General features: G+C 34.6%; 1 protein-coding gene across 1 annotated transcript in view; it reads right to left on the bottom strand.

The window, feature by feature from the left end:
• The window catches only part of KCNH5 (potassium voltage-gated channel subfamily H member 5), a 700,940-nt gene that overhangs the window by 53,632 nt on the left and 630,842 nt on the right, over positions 1-16,466 (bottom strand). Inside the window, exon 11 of the mRNA XM_079126274.1 lies at positions 8,142-8,394. Within this exon, the coding sequence (XP_078982400.1) occupies positions 8,142-8,394 (253 nt within the window). The remainder of the gene's footprint in view (positions 1-8,141; positions 8,395-16,466) is intronic.

The raw sequence follows: 16,466 nt of genomic DNA, 5'->3' as shown, positions 1-16,466 counted from the left end.
ATAAAGTGGCTGAATGGGATAAAAAAGAACAAAATTTATCTGTATACTGCTTACCACCAATCTAGGGACACATGTTGACTGGAAGTAAAGGAATGGAAGAAGATATTCCATGAAATATTGACCCAAGGAGAATAGGGGTAGCTATGCTTAAATCAGATGAAACAGACTTCAAGTCAAAGCTGCCATAAGAGACAAAGTTGTTCATTATTAAATGATAAAGGGGTCAATTCGTCAAAAGGACATAACAATTATAAATACATATGCACCCAACAGTGGAGCACTTAAATATATAAATATTCACGGACATTAATGAAGAGGTGGGCAGCAATGTCATAATACTAGGGGACTTCAATACCCCACATTCAGTAACAGATAGCTCAAATAGACAGAAAATGAAGAAAAAAATACTGGACTTTATTATGTTCACTTTATTAGTCAGTCCCTTGCAATAAGTAAACATTGCAGCTGATTCGTAACATTTCTTATAAAACCATATGCACAAAAATTCCTTCTTAACCAAACAATACTATAGGTTTTCAAATAATATTATTTTAAGTAGACTTTGACTATTTTAAAACTACAGGTGTCCTAAAGTAATATTTTAAAAGGGGAATTGAAAGAGCAAAACAGTAACCATTAAAATTAAGAAATTATATATATGTGTTAGAATAAAAGCTTTTAAAACAAAAATCATGCCTTCCAGTCTTTAGTGACTTAAATACAAACTCATTTTGTTGAAAACAGTTATAACAGATTAAAATCTTGAAGGCATTTTGAAAAAACTAATAGTTCTTATTTACCAGAAAGAAAAAAAAACTGATTTTGCTCATGTATTTTTATTTATACACACAAAGAATGAAACAAATTCTCCCTCTCTTATTAAGCAGAAATAAAAAGAAGTATTAAGAGGCAGTGGTAGTTACCCTTAAGAAGGTGGAAGAAATGATAATAGACAGACTGAGAATTACAAGTCAGGCACTGTTTTATGAATGTTAGAAGGATAATATAAAAAAAGAAATCCAAACAAAAGACTAAATTGAAAATCAGTTACCTCTTGAAACTTTTATTTTTCTAAGGAATAATTTGGAGTTGAAGCCTATAATAATGTTCATATTATAACCAAATCTTTAATTTTTGCATTTGTCACATGAAACAAATAATGGTTGTCCTGTTTACATCAGTCAGTTAAATCATCTGACATCCCAATCCTAACTCTCACTCTAAGTTATTGAGTGAGCAATCCCACTGCTGGGTATGTATCTCAAAGAATTTAAATCAGAATCTCAAAGAGATATCTGCTCCTCCAAGTTCATTATAACATTATTCAAAATAGCAAGATATGGATGTAACTTGTGTCCATCAAGAGATAAATGATAAAGAAAATGTTATATATACACAATGGAATATTACTGAGTCTTTAAAAAGAAGGAAATTTTTGCCATTTGCAATGACACAGATGATCCTGGGAAGCATTACATTGAGTGAAATAAGCCAGTCACAGAAGGATAAATACTACCCAATCTCATGTATATGAAGTATCTACTATCATCCAACTCACAAAAGCAGAGAATAAAATAATGGTTTCCAGGAAACAGGGATAGAGGAAATGAAAACTTGCTGTTAATTAGGCATAAAGTTTCAGTGATGCTAGATGAATAAATTATAGATATCTTCTATATGGCATAGAGCCTGTAGTTAATAATATGTTATTGTGAGTTTCAGAATTTGTTAAGAAAGTAGATGTCATGTTAAGTATTCTTACCACCCATGCACACAAAAATTAAAACCACACAAGAAAACTCTGGAAGGTGTTGGATATTATTACCTTAATGGCTGTGATGGTATCATTGCTGTTTGCATATGTCCAAACTCACCAAATTGTACCCAAGCCCTGGCCTGTACAGATAATATTGACATTTAAGGAAAGAACAAAGATGCCAGCAGAAGTACTGACTCAAGTCGCAAGGTCAGTGCAGATAGACTTTCTTCCTAGTAGATACTGCAAACAATTGTGGCCATGCTTGTAACCTGGAGCATTCTTACAAGATTCCTTTCTTCTTTAATACATACTCATTGGGCAATCAATTCTTCCATGACTCAAATGAAAGATGTAAGCAGAACTTAATATCTCCATCCTATGTTCTAAACACCTCTTTAGTGGTAAACCAGTCACAAGGAGGAAGACCACAATTTTAGATACTTAATACGTGACTTAGCTCAAATTTAAACTAGTTTCTCCAATAATATTTGGTGAAGGATTTTTGTCATACATACTGTTATGGTCCAGTTCTTTGCAGTGTTTATTAGAGAAATCTTTTTAAATAAAAGGAAAATATTGATAAAGGTAATATAGGCACTCTGGTTTCTGTTCAGACTAAGCCAAACGATTGCACCATTTTGAAATTCTATCCCAAAATTCCTGTTATCAAAGCATAATATTTATGCTCAAAGTGTGGACACAGAGTCGGAGAGATCTGGATTCAAAACCTGTGGCTACCCTTATGTGGTGTGATCTGGGGTGAATCACTTGATATTACAGTCTCAGTTTCTTAAACTGTAAGATAACCACAATACTTAGTTTATAGGGTTAATTAAAAGATTTGATGTAATGATTAATATAAAATTAGTTTTAATAAATAACTATTGATATTTTAAATCAGACTTTCAATGGGTCCTAAGTATATACTTCAAAAATACTTTAAAAGTTTTGATAATAAATATTAAAATCAAAATTTATCATTAGACTTTACATTTTACTTAGGTATTGGTGAGGCTCATTTACTAACCACAAATATGATTTTTTCTGCAAGTCTTTTAATTCTTAAATGTTTATTTTCTAACAAGATTACTTCTAATTTTTAAAACCATCCATTTAGGTTGCTGGCCAAAGCAAGTGCCACTTTTAGGAATCAAAGCTAAATCCTATTCAATAGATGTAATTTAGTTTTCCTACTATGGTTCATGACAAGGGTCTCAATTAGATTATTTCTCAATAGTAGGGATCATTGATGGAGAACAAGAAAGGAAAGACATTACAGTGTTTAAAGTGGCCTCATAAACTTACAATATCTTGACCCTTCCTGTTTTCTGTGTTCAAACTACCCAAATAACAGCAAAAAAAAAAAAAAAAAAAAGTTTCTCCAGCCCATAATAGACCTAAGCTAAAGATGGAAGTTTTTAGAAAATACATATTAACCATAAATATTTAGACAAAAGAGAAAGAGGGTAATCAGTGTCTCAACATAAAATACAGAGGAAATGGAAATTGTGTCAATAGAACACACAACATAGGTGTTTTGTTTTGTTTTGGTCTGTTTTTGGTACTAGGTATTAAACACAGGGGGAGCTTAACTACCTAGCCACATCCCCAGCCCTTTTTATGTTTTATTTTGAGACAGGGTCTTACTAAGTTGCTTAGGGCCTCACTAAGTTGGTGAGGTTGGCTTTGAACTTGTCCTCCTGCCTCAGTTTCCTAAGCCACTGAGATTACAAGGCACTACCTGTGCCACCACACCCAGCATAACATAATATTTTTGATAGGTACCCAGAATTGGGGGAAAAAAAAAAAAAAGTTCAATGACAGAGTAAAGTAGTGATTTGGCACACTGAGCAAACCTTTACTGAGAACCTATTTCAGGGGTCCTATCACAGATGACAGTGAGACAATAATGAACAAAACATTCCCAGCACAGGGGGAGGGTGCACAGGTAACATAAAAACAGGAGGCATGAATAGTCCTGAAAGTCATCCTCTCTGGAAGCCCACCGTGGAGGCACTGAGCCCAGATTGTGATAATGAAGCAACAGAGAGACAAACTAAAAAGACGAGGGACAGTGTTCTGAACAGAAATGGTACTTGCAGAAGCAGTCATACAGTTTTGGTAGGACTCAGGATGCTTTCTGCCATCCAGTGTGGTAAGAAAGAACAGGTACAGGGAGTGGCACAAGATGGGCTGGGAAGGACGGCAGAGACCAGGGCCTAGGGGGCCTCACAGGCCAGTCTGGAGTGACATTTTGTCCTTAAGGTGGCAGGAGGCCCTGGTAGAAATGCTAATAAGGAGGCTATCTCAGGATGATTAGCTTGGTGGCACAGTACCTAGAAATGGAGGTTAACACTGAGGACAGACTGGTGGCTGTCATGGCTGAGGACCAATTATTTAAAGACAACTATCACAGGAAGGAATATCAAAGGTGGGATTAAGAGATACCAGGGACAAAGTATTTAGTTTTAAAGAGTTCTGGGAGAGGGTCTGAAATTGAGCCTAACCTCCAGAATTTTAAAGATTTATATTTCACCAAAAATCATCTGCAGGCTGAGGAACTCTGAAAGGACATATTTTGAACCCCAGATAAATAATGTTATAAATGTTGCTTAGAATGTTTGAAACAGAATAAGCTTGCATTTGAAGAGGAAAAAAGTAAACAACTGTTTTACTCAAGAAAAATGTCTGAATTAACAGTTTATCTATATAACACATAGAACAAACCTAAACATTTCACAGTTCAGCATCTAAAAACACAAAAATGTGGACATACACGGACACAAAATGAATTTTTCAGAATTTGGGCAAAGCCCTTCTAAGGATTTAAAGTGTGAATCATTTGACTTCTCTCAGCAAGCTTACAGGAAAACAAATCTTAACCATGACATGAAAGTCACATTTTCACAGATTCTCTAAATAGCAAAATATTATTCATTCACATTTCAGATTTTTTTTTCTTTTTGGAATAAAAATAAGCAGATTATGAATTTTGTGAACCATAGTTTAAGTTTTCTCAGATAATGGCACACATGTGTACAAGAGATGGATTTTTAAATAGCAAGGGCTAATTTAAATTGAATCTTGATCCAAGTACTAAAACTATCTTTTTAATACTACTAAGTTTATTTGTCTTTCCTTTCCTCTCTTTTGCCTCCTTCCCCCATATTTGTCCCCTCCACCCAAACCCCTCATATACAAGCATAGTTGTCTTAGAAATTTGAAGTTACAAATAGGAGGCTTGAGATAGAGATTATCTTAATTTAAGAACTTTAATCCTGTGACTCTAATAATCAATAAAGACAGAAAAGATGAAATGTGAATACAACAAAACACCTGTCTTAGGAATAGGGTCTATTGTTAGTGGGGAAATGCTATTTTTATAAGCTCTGAAAGGTACAATGTACTTGTCAAGATAGTTAGAAGTAACCTGGCTATTTCAACCATACCAATAAATCTGTTCACATTAAGTAATTATAGAGTAGAGACTAAAAGGTAAGACGGCATTAAAGAATATAAAATATTATGTATGCATCATGAACTTAATTTGGAATTCTTTGTGTTTCAGAAAATGTGGGAAGGTCAAAAAAAGGTGGAGGTGTAAGAACTGAAAGAACTTCAAGTTGGCAAAAGACATGAACTGCAATTATACTCATATGCCCTATTTAGAAAAACATCTTGAAGCCATCCTCCAGTGTAAAAAAGGAGGTATTTGTTGATTACATTTTTTATCTTTCCGTTAATTAGTTATGCTTCAGAACTTATTCATTTAAACTCCTTAGCACTTTTGACACTCTAAAGAATTATGTACCTACCAAGAGACTGTATAGAGGCAAGGATCCAAAAGAATAAAACTGCACCTGTTTTTGGATTCAGAGGTTCTAATTAATTTTGAAATGACCTCCCTTCTCTACCTTTCAACTGGCAAATGGATCAGTATAAGAGACAGCAAATCCTGCTAAGTAAAGATATAAAAACCTGCTGAATGTATTCATTACGGTTGAACCTAAAAATAGATGGATGAGTAGATAGACAGAAGAAGAGATCACAGTGGACACTCTGGTAATGCTTACAATTTTTCCTTCAGCTTTACCAAAAACTAAGATGAGGAAGAAAAGAAAGAGATAGTCATCAAAGTATCAGGTGTGATATTGGTTAAACTAGTATTTCCCTCCCCCTTCCTTAAAATAGTACTCAAACATCTTGAATGTCAAAAAAAAAAAAAAAAAAAAAAAAAATCAGTCTAATCACCTCTCAACTGAATTAGTCTTTCTTAGAGACCCGTGGGGAAAAAATAAAAAGAAAGAAGGGAGCTGGAGAAATACCCATGTAATTTGACTCATGAAGCCAAGATATGAAAATTCTCTGAATCACAACATTTTTGAGGAAGAAGAACACAAAAAGCACACACTCCAAGAAATAGAATGTGACAGATAGATGACAAGGCTTGTCCGATACCCAGGGGCCCCGTGTTCATTTTTACTGTGTCATTGGGCAGAACCAGTTACCATTTTATTTTAAAATGAAAGGAAAATGCATTTTGTCTGTCTCACTGAGCAAATGATTCCATTTTAACAGACCCAGCCCAGAGGCACTGTACTCAGGGCTTTCTCCAACCTTCTTTCAGAAAAGGAGTTACCAAGGTACAGCTGTAATGAAGAAAATGGGGCAAAACAAACAGCCCTGAATCTACAGCTGAGGTAATTTATGGTGACAGTACTCACTCTCATGCAGTATATTTGATGTCTGTTTTTACCACCCTCCCCTCTTTGACATGAACATTCAGGTAAATAGAAGACATCTGTCTTGGACTTGTGTTTTATCCTCCTCTTTAAGCAAACAAGAATGGTAGCAGCATGCATATGCTTTGTTTTACCACAAAGGATCATGTTGCTGATATATGCACTTCTTATGAAAGATTTTCTATGCTTCTTTTATTTCCAATAAACAAAGCAGACAAGCACTAAGGAGCACTAAACACAGTTCGAGTGCTGATTCTAAAGCACTGTTCTTTTCTTGCGAATACATTTTTAAAAAATCAGCTCCTAGAAGTTGTTTAATTGCAACTGTAATGTTTATAAGCAGTGAAGAAAAGGTTTGCAAACAATGCTGTTCAGTCATTCGCAACCCTGATCCATTTTCTGTCACTCGATTTTTACAGAAACTGTTTTCCTAAGAAAGGTCATTTCTTCTCCATTCTGAATTCTGTCTTCTTCAAGTAATTGTGCCTTTTGAAATCAGTTTTTCATTTTTGTGTTGGACTTGAAATCAGTTTTCAGTTTTGCTTTTAAGTTTCTAAAAATCCATCAGTCAATCTTTTCCTTATGAGAATAAGTGGCATTCAAGCTACGGTAGGTTGACCTCAGTAGCTAAAAATCCAATAGTTTAAAGATTGAGCTCATTTTTCATGAGACACAAGCCATGAAAAATGTGATCAAAATGGAGTTGACATCCTGAAATTCTTATTTTACCTGAAAAGAAAAAACAAGGGATGGTTCTCGTCTGACCTCATTTGCCTCCTTGCATACCTACGTGGATTTCATGAACCTACTTTAGATATTTGAGCAGAGAGTGATCTCAAAGTTCATTTAGCAACTTTTTTACCAAGTTGTATTTCCTGCACTGTGCCCACATTTGTAAACTTCTTATTTTGTCACATGCACCATTGAGTCCTTTGTGTCACTGTTCTTAGTACGACTATTTCCTGGGTCTTTGAATTTTAGAATGAGGTTATTATTAGACCAATAAATTTCCTGACTTATGAAGATGGATGGACAGAACCAGCTTTTTAAACCTAAATGTTTACAAACCCATATTGTGCTTGCTCCAATGTAAGGGCTCAGACTCATTAACCTCCTCCTCCTTCATCTCACTACTTAGGTCTACTGTGATTAGGCAGAAAGATACAGAGTAAGATGATCTGTACTTGAGCTAACTTGTTTATTTATTAGCTGGGCAAGTCACTAAACTTTTCTGGGCCTCATTTGGCTCTTCTCTCAAGGAAAGGGTTGAACTAGATAGGTCTATTACCCCTCTGAGACTAACTCCCTGAGTTACTAACTTGACAATCATTCCAAAAGCCAGGTCACACTTACCAACTTGGGATTACAAAGCACCTTGAGCTGTGAGCAGTTTTAGTTTAAAGGTACTTTTCTACTATTGCCAAGGTTTAATCAAACCCTCACACAGCCCATTAGGCTGTGACTGATACTAATGTTCTTTGCTGAAGCAGCATTACTAGTTTTCACTAAGATTCATCACCTCATTAGTGACCTAATTTCCAAAATCACCAAACAAAGGAAATTTCTGTTTAGAAAGGTGAGACGTGAAAATCCCTAAAACCATTTCACATTTACTACTACATTAGGAAAAATCACAGTACCTAAAATAGCCACCACCTCGTCATCCTGGATGACTTCCAAGGATCCCGACACCACAAAGCAGAGGGCATCCACACTTTCTCCAGCATGGTAAATGAGGTCCCCAGGAGCACAGTGAATGGTTTGGAACTCTACTGCCAAGGCTCGCAGACACCCATCGCTGGCCAATCGAAAAGCAGGATGTTCATTAAAAACCTTCCGGTTTAGATGAACACATATATCAGCTCTCATGTCCTTGGGACAGATGGAGAGGACCTGAAGAAAGAGAGATGAGTAAGTGACAGGTAAAGAGAAAGGTATCATCAGGAAAACAAAACTAAAAAAAAAAAAAAAAAAAGACATTCAACAAATATTTATTGACTATGACAATGTCTACGGCATATTCTACCAGGTACTGGGAAGGTGAAGTTAACAAGACATGCTCTGCTCTCAAGGAGCTAATAATCTAGTGAGATGGACTGATGTTCATACGGACCATTATGATACAGCACACCATAGATAATGTTTTGAGAAGAGAATGGGTCTCTCCATGACAAAAACACAATCTTGTAGTCAGAAAGGGCCTCAGAATAAAGTTACTACTATTTCATCAAAGAGTCAACTAAAAAGGACATTAACATTCATTTTAGTCTAGTTGATATGTCACAAATGTGTCATAACCAAATCAAAATTTAATACCAAGAACCATCCATTGGGGGTAGAGTTATATTTGCTAACTGAAAGAAAACAAAATAAATGAAAGCATCCAGGCAACTCAACTTGCTAGCTGATATATCTTCACTCTTGTGTTTTCTTCTGTCTGAAAGATTTTCCTTTTACACACAAAAAATTTCTATTCAGGAGGAGAAAGGGCATTCACCAGCCTTCTGTAAGGCTTAGGTAACTGAAAATGTCAATGACAGCGGGGGACATGTCATTTTGCCTGGCAGTATTTGCTCCTTCCAGTTTTTGACTCCGCGAGATTGCTGAGGGCAGGAGCAGAATTCAAGCTCTAGGCATCCTTTAGAAGAGGGACGTGTGGCAGAATCATTCATAGAATGAGGCACAGAGAGCTTTTATTGGCTTTTATTTCCAACAGGGCATTTAAACTCTCTTGTTAAAATGGACATCCTCATCAAGTTTAATCAGAACATCACTGAGCTGGATGTGATTACAGATGTCACCACTATCCACTTCAGAGATATAGGTATGAACCACTTAGAGATTTTGCCCAATCTCCTTGGTAAACTATTCTTTATAATGTTTTTCTTTGATAGGGGATAATGACAGTGCTTATATTATAAGCTCATTACAAAAATTAAGTGAAAGGGCATGAATATAGCCCAATTTATCCTGACTAAAGGGTTAAAGAATTGCCAACTTTCATTATTCCTGTTGAACATGTATATTCCTACAATTTATTATTGTGTTAGTTTCCTTCAAGAGCAGCTTCCAGCCAGAGGTAATGCATGCCTATAACGGCAGCAATTTGAGAGGCTGAGGCAGCAGGATCATGAGTTCAAAGCTAGCCTCAGTAAAATCAAGGTGATAAGCAACTCAGTGAGACCTGTCTCTAAATGAAATACAAAAAAAAAAAAATAGGGCTGGGGATGTGGCTCAGTGGTTTGAGTGCACCTAAATTCAATCCCCAGTACCAAAAAAGAAAGAAAGAAAAGCAAAGCACCTTAGCACCTTCCTTTTTTCACTTCCCACCCGCTCCTACATTTGGGAAGGGGATAGAGTGATAAATTTCTAGAAAAAATTATAAAATAGAAATTTTTTATCATGTATCTGAAGATATTTCAAGTACTGGTTGAGATAATTTTTCTCAAGTTGAAAGTGAAACCAGGTCTAGGAAAGCAAAAAACTAAAAAATATTTTAAAAATATACATGTACATACATATTACACTGAAAAGTTTAATGGGAAATGGGTTGTGCTATTTATGGTTTGCTCTATTTCTATCCATTTACCACACAGGACTTTATCATTGTTTTAGGTTAATTTTGTTAATAGTCATTTTCTGTTCTTTTAATACTTTCTTTCAGGATTCATATTACAAATAAAATCTTCCAATATTTACAATATTCTCTGTTAAGTGACTTGTCAAAAGAGGATTTTTATTATATTTTAAATGCATCATCTCTATTTTGTTTTGCTCCACTTATGACCGGAGTTCATTTATCATTTTTATGGATGGTATACACTTATGTCTGGATGCCATAAAGTGGCAAGTCAAAACCAAGTGTTAAAATAGGTCAACCAGAGTCACACTCAGTGGCAAGCTCCCTGCCCACCCTACATAGAGTATGTGCCTGACATGGTGTGTCTGCTATCAAAATGTAAGTACAGAGTTATTTACCCTGGAAACAAAAGCACTAATAACTTTCTTAAGCAAGGCAAATTTAGTTTTATGTGATAGAATAAAATTATCATTCAAACTAGCTCTTACACTGAGTCCATTGGTCCCAATTTCAATGTATTCTGTCTTGACTGTCAGATCCAATTTCTTCTGCCCAGGTTCCCTAATGGGTATCTCATAGTTACCAACAAATACAATTACATGGCAGTAGAAAATTCAGGTTAAAGTGACTTTTGTTTGTCTCCAGAGTTGATTATTTCTCCCCTCTTCACATCAAGACATTAATAAATTAAATAGATGCTTAATTAAGAGAGGCAATAAATTTTCCCTTTGGAAGAGTTATGACTATATAAGGATCCATTAGGCAGAACTCTGCAAACCAGCCCTGAACAAAAAATGATTGCCATGTTCTGAAAAATGAGAACTTTTTGATATTATTTAGGATAGTCATGAAAAGCAAGGTCAAGTGGTATCACAGCAGATATCCCTGAGGCTCCAAAGTCTAATCTCAACACTAGGATAAAAGAATTCTTAGTAAAACAAATGTGAGCATGTTATTACTACTTCCTTAAAATATCTGATGCCTTGCTTTCCCAACAATTAAAGCCCAAGTTCTAACCAAGCACAGCAGGCTCAGCACCACAGGAGCAACCCAAGGCCAAATTCCAGACACACCTTTCTCCCCACCCTGAGCTCACCAAGTTCTCTCCTCCCCCGCCCCCCATGTGCTTTCCTCTTTAGCATAACCTATCCTCTCTTTATCTACCAAGTCTTCTCTGATTTATTTGTCAATGCACAGATCATCCCTTTCTCTACCATAAATTGTTTCTACACCGCTCCATCACAGAAGTTAGAAATGTGACAAAAATGTGATTTGTTTTTGTTGTTTTTTAATAACAGAAAATAGTAACAGAACTATTACTAGAGACTTCACACTTTTATTTTCAGCTGTAAAATAATGTTTCAGTATTTTGATGAAACCTTACTTCATGACATATAAGACACTTAGACATTACACCATGCTGGAAGAAGCCCTGATGGGCAGTCATCCATGCACTCAGGCACAGCTATTGAGCACTGGTTACATCTTGTCCGGTGCTGGTACTATGCAGCACCTTAACCATTGCCCCATTTTATAGATAAGGCAAATGCATCTTATGAACATTACGTGATCTTCTGAGGTCTTTTCAGCAAGTTACAAGCAATAGCTCTTAAGTTGTAGCTCTGAAGCCACATTCCTGAGTGAAGATCATCCAGCAATAAAATAAAACATCTAACACATTCTGATGTTTTTTGGTTCTCTGTGTACTGCAAGAACATAAATACTGATTTCTAGAGATCATTTAAAGTCAAATAATTCAAATCTCTAGTTTATTTATTGGAAAACTATTAATACCCCCATTCCTAGCACTGAACAGTCAAGATTTTGTTGGAAATTTGCTTTCCATTTCTACACATTTTAATTTTAGCTTCAATAAATGTATTGCATATTTGAATGTTTCGATGAAGACATAAGAATTTGTTCCTAAGTCATTTATACCCCTTACTATTTGCTAAGGAGAAGTCATCTAATTTGAAATGCAAGTTTTTGTGAATATATGAACAGGACCTGAGTTAGAGCTTCAGAGTGAACTTCTGATCAATGTATCTCTCCCCATCTCCCTCATCCATTATGGTGTTAGTAATGCTGCAAAATCTTAGAAAAAGAGGGAGTGTAAACATGATAACCAACACAGAAGTCAAGAAATTAAAGTAAAATCCACCTAGGAAATGTCGATTACAGAGAGTCAAAGACATAGGGCTTTGTCCTTTCTCTTATGTACCCTGTGAATATACTTTAAAATGCACCCTAATATTCATTATACAAAATATGCAAAATTAAAAATACAAATAACTTTTGTAATTCGCTGAAGTTTTATTTCATATTATCACTCAAAATTATATTATAATCAATGTACATTCCATAAAATATTTACTTAAAAACATAATTTCAATCATTGCCAACTGTTTCATCATAGTTATAGCACAAATATCACATTGCATCCGATATCAATATTTCCTGCTTTTCCTTTCATAAATCAGGATACAACAAACACCCTGCTTAGATCAGATCATCAAAGCGCTGACAAAATTTTAGAAGTAAAATTAGTGAGTAAAATGTAAATCATGTTTAAGGTTCTTGCAAAATTGCTTCTCAGAAAAAGGTGTACTAAATTACTTCAACCAACTGTGTATGAGCGTATCTTACACAGTCTTAATAATCTCACTTTTCAATCTCCCATATGGATTTGAAAGAGAAAAGGCAATTTCACCTGAAAGAAAAATAGAATTTCACAGTATAATAAGGCGTAAGAGCTTGAGTCTCCGTGGATTACTGCTACTGCTCCTCAGTTCAGCAATCACAGACTGGCCACTATTAATCTGTCCATAACGAACCTCTAATGTGCAAATGGGGATGAAGAAGATGAGTACCTGGAGGGAGCGAATTAAGCATGGCTTTTCCTGAGGTCCCTTACTGGTCTAAGATAAATTATCTTATTGATTATGTAGAAAATCCTCCATTGGGAGTAGAGCATCAGCTATTTTTAATAATAATGGATAAGTCAAAATGATCCCATTTTCTTTCTTAGAACAAAGGATATAAACGCATTAATGACATTTTGATAGGCAATGAAGCTACTCTTGACATTCTTCAAAATTACTCTTTATTTTCATGCAATTAAGTCATGCACTGCTAATTAATCTCTCCTCAGGAATCCAACTGAATTGGTATTAAGTTAGTGAAAATCAGCGGAAGGAGTCAAGCAAATGACATTTACACATAAAACATTTTCATAGTCCTTCCTAGAGATAAGAAGCCCTAAGATAGCAAAAAATGAGGTAGAGTTCTTCAGAGGAATTTTATTCTCACTCGTTTTATGGGGAGAAAAGAAACTTCATTTCTATTGAAAAAAAGAAAAATATAACCAGGCAGTCACGCAGAACAAGAGGGAGCTGCCATCTCGTTGTTAACCTGCCAATCTCCAGGGGTGTCAGAAACTCCAAGGAATTAACCCTGGAACAATGTAATGAAATGAAACCAAAACAAATTAACTTCCATTATTTAAAAGTAAAAGGTAATATTTAGCAACTGAAGCCTGATATAATCAGTAAAGAATTATAGGTTAAAATTCACCATTCTCACTTTAGTGACAAATTTCTTTGAAACAGGCTCCATTTACCAACAAAAGGCCTAAGAATATTGTTTCAAAAATATAGGGAACCATCTGTACCAAGTTTTTCAGCATCTTGGTTTTTCAGTTAAGGAGTAAAAACAAACAATTGTTACCACCATTTTCTAACTTATTAAAGTCAAAGATATTTTTAACCACTAAATTTCCCAAATCAGGGCTCTGCTCTTAGTCTCTAGTCTGTAATTTCTTATTTGCAGATATTTTACTAAGACCATTTTTCTATACATTTGAAAACATTTTCTAAAATTAGAAAGATACTTTTAATGTATTTGGTTAATTACCCAGAAGAGTGGAAACAATATTTTTCCTACTGGTCATGATCTTTTAAAGTCACCTGTGACAAGCGATGTTTCCATTCTTTAAAAGAATGAGCTCCCTCATACACCATAGTGGAAGTAAATTGGTACTATTGCTTTGGAAAATTATCTGGCTATAGTAACACAGGTTGAACACATGTATACCCTTAGACCCAATGATTCCACTTCTAGGTATATGTGCAATAGAAACATATGTGCATGCACTAAACCATATAGACTAGAGTGTCTGTAGCAGAACTGTTCACAGTAGCCCCAAATTGAAAATTACCCCAAGATTCATAGCCATTTAAATAGATAAATACATTGTGGAATGTTCACACAATGGACTTCCATTGAGTAGTGAGAATAAATAGATGGATTTCAACAACACAATGTTAACAGAAACAGCTTGACACAAAAGTGTATATTGTACATGATTCCATTTATTTAAAGTTTAAAAGCTGGCAAAATTAATTTATGGCACTGAAAATCAAGATACAAGTTACTCTTGAAAGGAATAACTGGTTAATGCCTGTAGAATACAGGAGAAGAGGACCTCTGGGATACTGGTAATGGGGTTTTGGGAGTGCTGGTATGTTCACTTTGCGAAAATTTCTCAAGCTGTTAGTTTATAATACAATTAGTTCAATTTTCAGTATTATATAATATTTCAATTTTAAAAGTTTATTTTACAATTTCAAAGGTTTAATTTACCAAATGACAGTTAAGTATTTTTACCACACCAAAAAAGTGAATGTGTTGTGATAGATATGTTAATTAGTTTGGTAGAGTAATTATTTCACAAGGTATGTATTTGTCAAACATCACGTGGTCCACCTAAAAATACATTCAATTTTTGTCAATTACCTTTCAATAAAGGTAAAAAGAGTTTACTTTAAAAATCAAGCTACCTCAGACAGACAGGCATTATCTAAAGAATAAAAATAAGTGAAATGGAAAGTAAAGCTGCCAAAACAATAGGAACATTTACTTCTAAAATGACTGTGCTTACAAAAAATTACGTATAAATCTACTATTCTTCCAATAGAACAAACTGAAAATCCTAAATGTACATATCAGTTGCTTTTCAAATTCTTTCTATAACTTCACACACACACACACACACACACACACACACACACACACAAATATAGAAAGTAAAGATAGTCAAAAATGGTCACAGAGTAGTAAATCAAGCAAAAGATATGTGGGTGGACTATATTTTTATTGCATCTAATTCCCATTCCAAAATTCGAGAGCTGATTGTATAAAAGAATATAAAGATATTCTCAGATACACATATGGTGCATACATATTCACACATACGCACATATACACGTGTGTATAGAAATATTTGAACATCAAGTATATAAAAAATAATAGCTGGGAAGTTATTTTGAAAAGATTAGAGAATTACTATGTGGCAGAAAAGCTAAATTGAGAAAACAAAACAACAACATTTGAGCAACTGAAATCACATTGAAACATTTTTTCACTACTCTCACACTCATATGGATGACAGATATGCTGTATGTATGAGTGCACATATATACAACCAGTGACTATACTATATAATCAGAAGCTTTCAAAGAGCACAAGCTCTTTCCCTCTTCAAATATGCTGACATTTACCGGAGTAGTCCCTGATCGATATGTTGTTACTAAGTCAAGCCTGTTATGTTATTACTTCTAGTTCAAAGAGGAGAGCAATATTTGAGCTTTCTGGTAAATTGAACTTTTCACTTTTAGTAAAGTTTACTTCTAGACCTTAGATTCCTGGACCCAGTAGAAGAGAAAAATGAAGTATAGTTACAAAAGTATTTATATGGACATGTATGCTCCCTAGAATATTCTATGACAGTAATTCATGCATATATAAAATATAAACAACATATAGATTATAATAAATATGATAAACCTATGCCATGTATAGCAAATATAATTTTTACAATTAATAAAATTGAGTTAAACCTCAGAATGAAAAAAGATACTTGTAATATATATGTGTTACAAAGGAATCATTTGAAAAATCTATGGAAAATGCCCAAAAATTCATAGCATAAAAGGGAACAAATTTTTTTTAAAGGCATACTTAAATAGATCACAAAAGAGATCATCTGCATGAGATTTTAAAAGATGTGGGAATGTCTTTATCTCCTCTATTTCTGAAGGACAGCCTTTCAAGGGTAAAGAATCATTGGTCAGTTTTTTCTTAAGCACTTGGCCATCCTGCTCTTGAAGAGCAAAGTTTCTACTAAGAATCCTCTGACAGGTTTATGGGACTTCCTCTTCTTAGAAGGAAACTATTTTTCTCTTGCTCCTTTCAAGATTCTCTTTTTATTTTTTCCTATTATATATATTTAAGATGTGCAACATGATATTTTGATATACATATACATAGCAAAATTGCTACTATAGTTAATTAATACACAGTCACACATTCATGTGGAAAGAGCATC

Source organism: Sciurus vulgaris, assembly GCF_902686455.1.
Source record: "Sciurus vulgaris genome assembly, chromosome: 2".
In the NCBI taxonomy this organism is placed as follows: Eukaryota; Metazoa; Chordata; class Mammalia; order Rodentia; family Sciuridae; genus Sciurus; species Sciurus vulgaris.
This window is presented reverse-complemented; position numbering and strand designations above follow the sequence as displayed.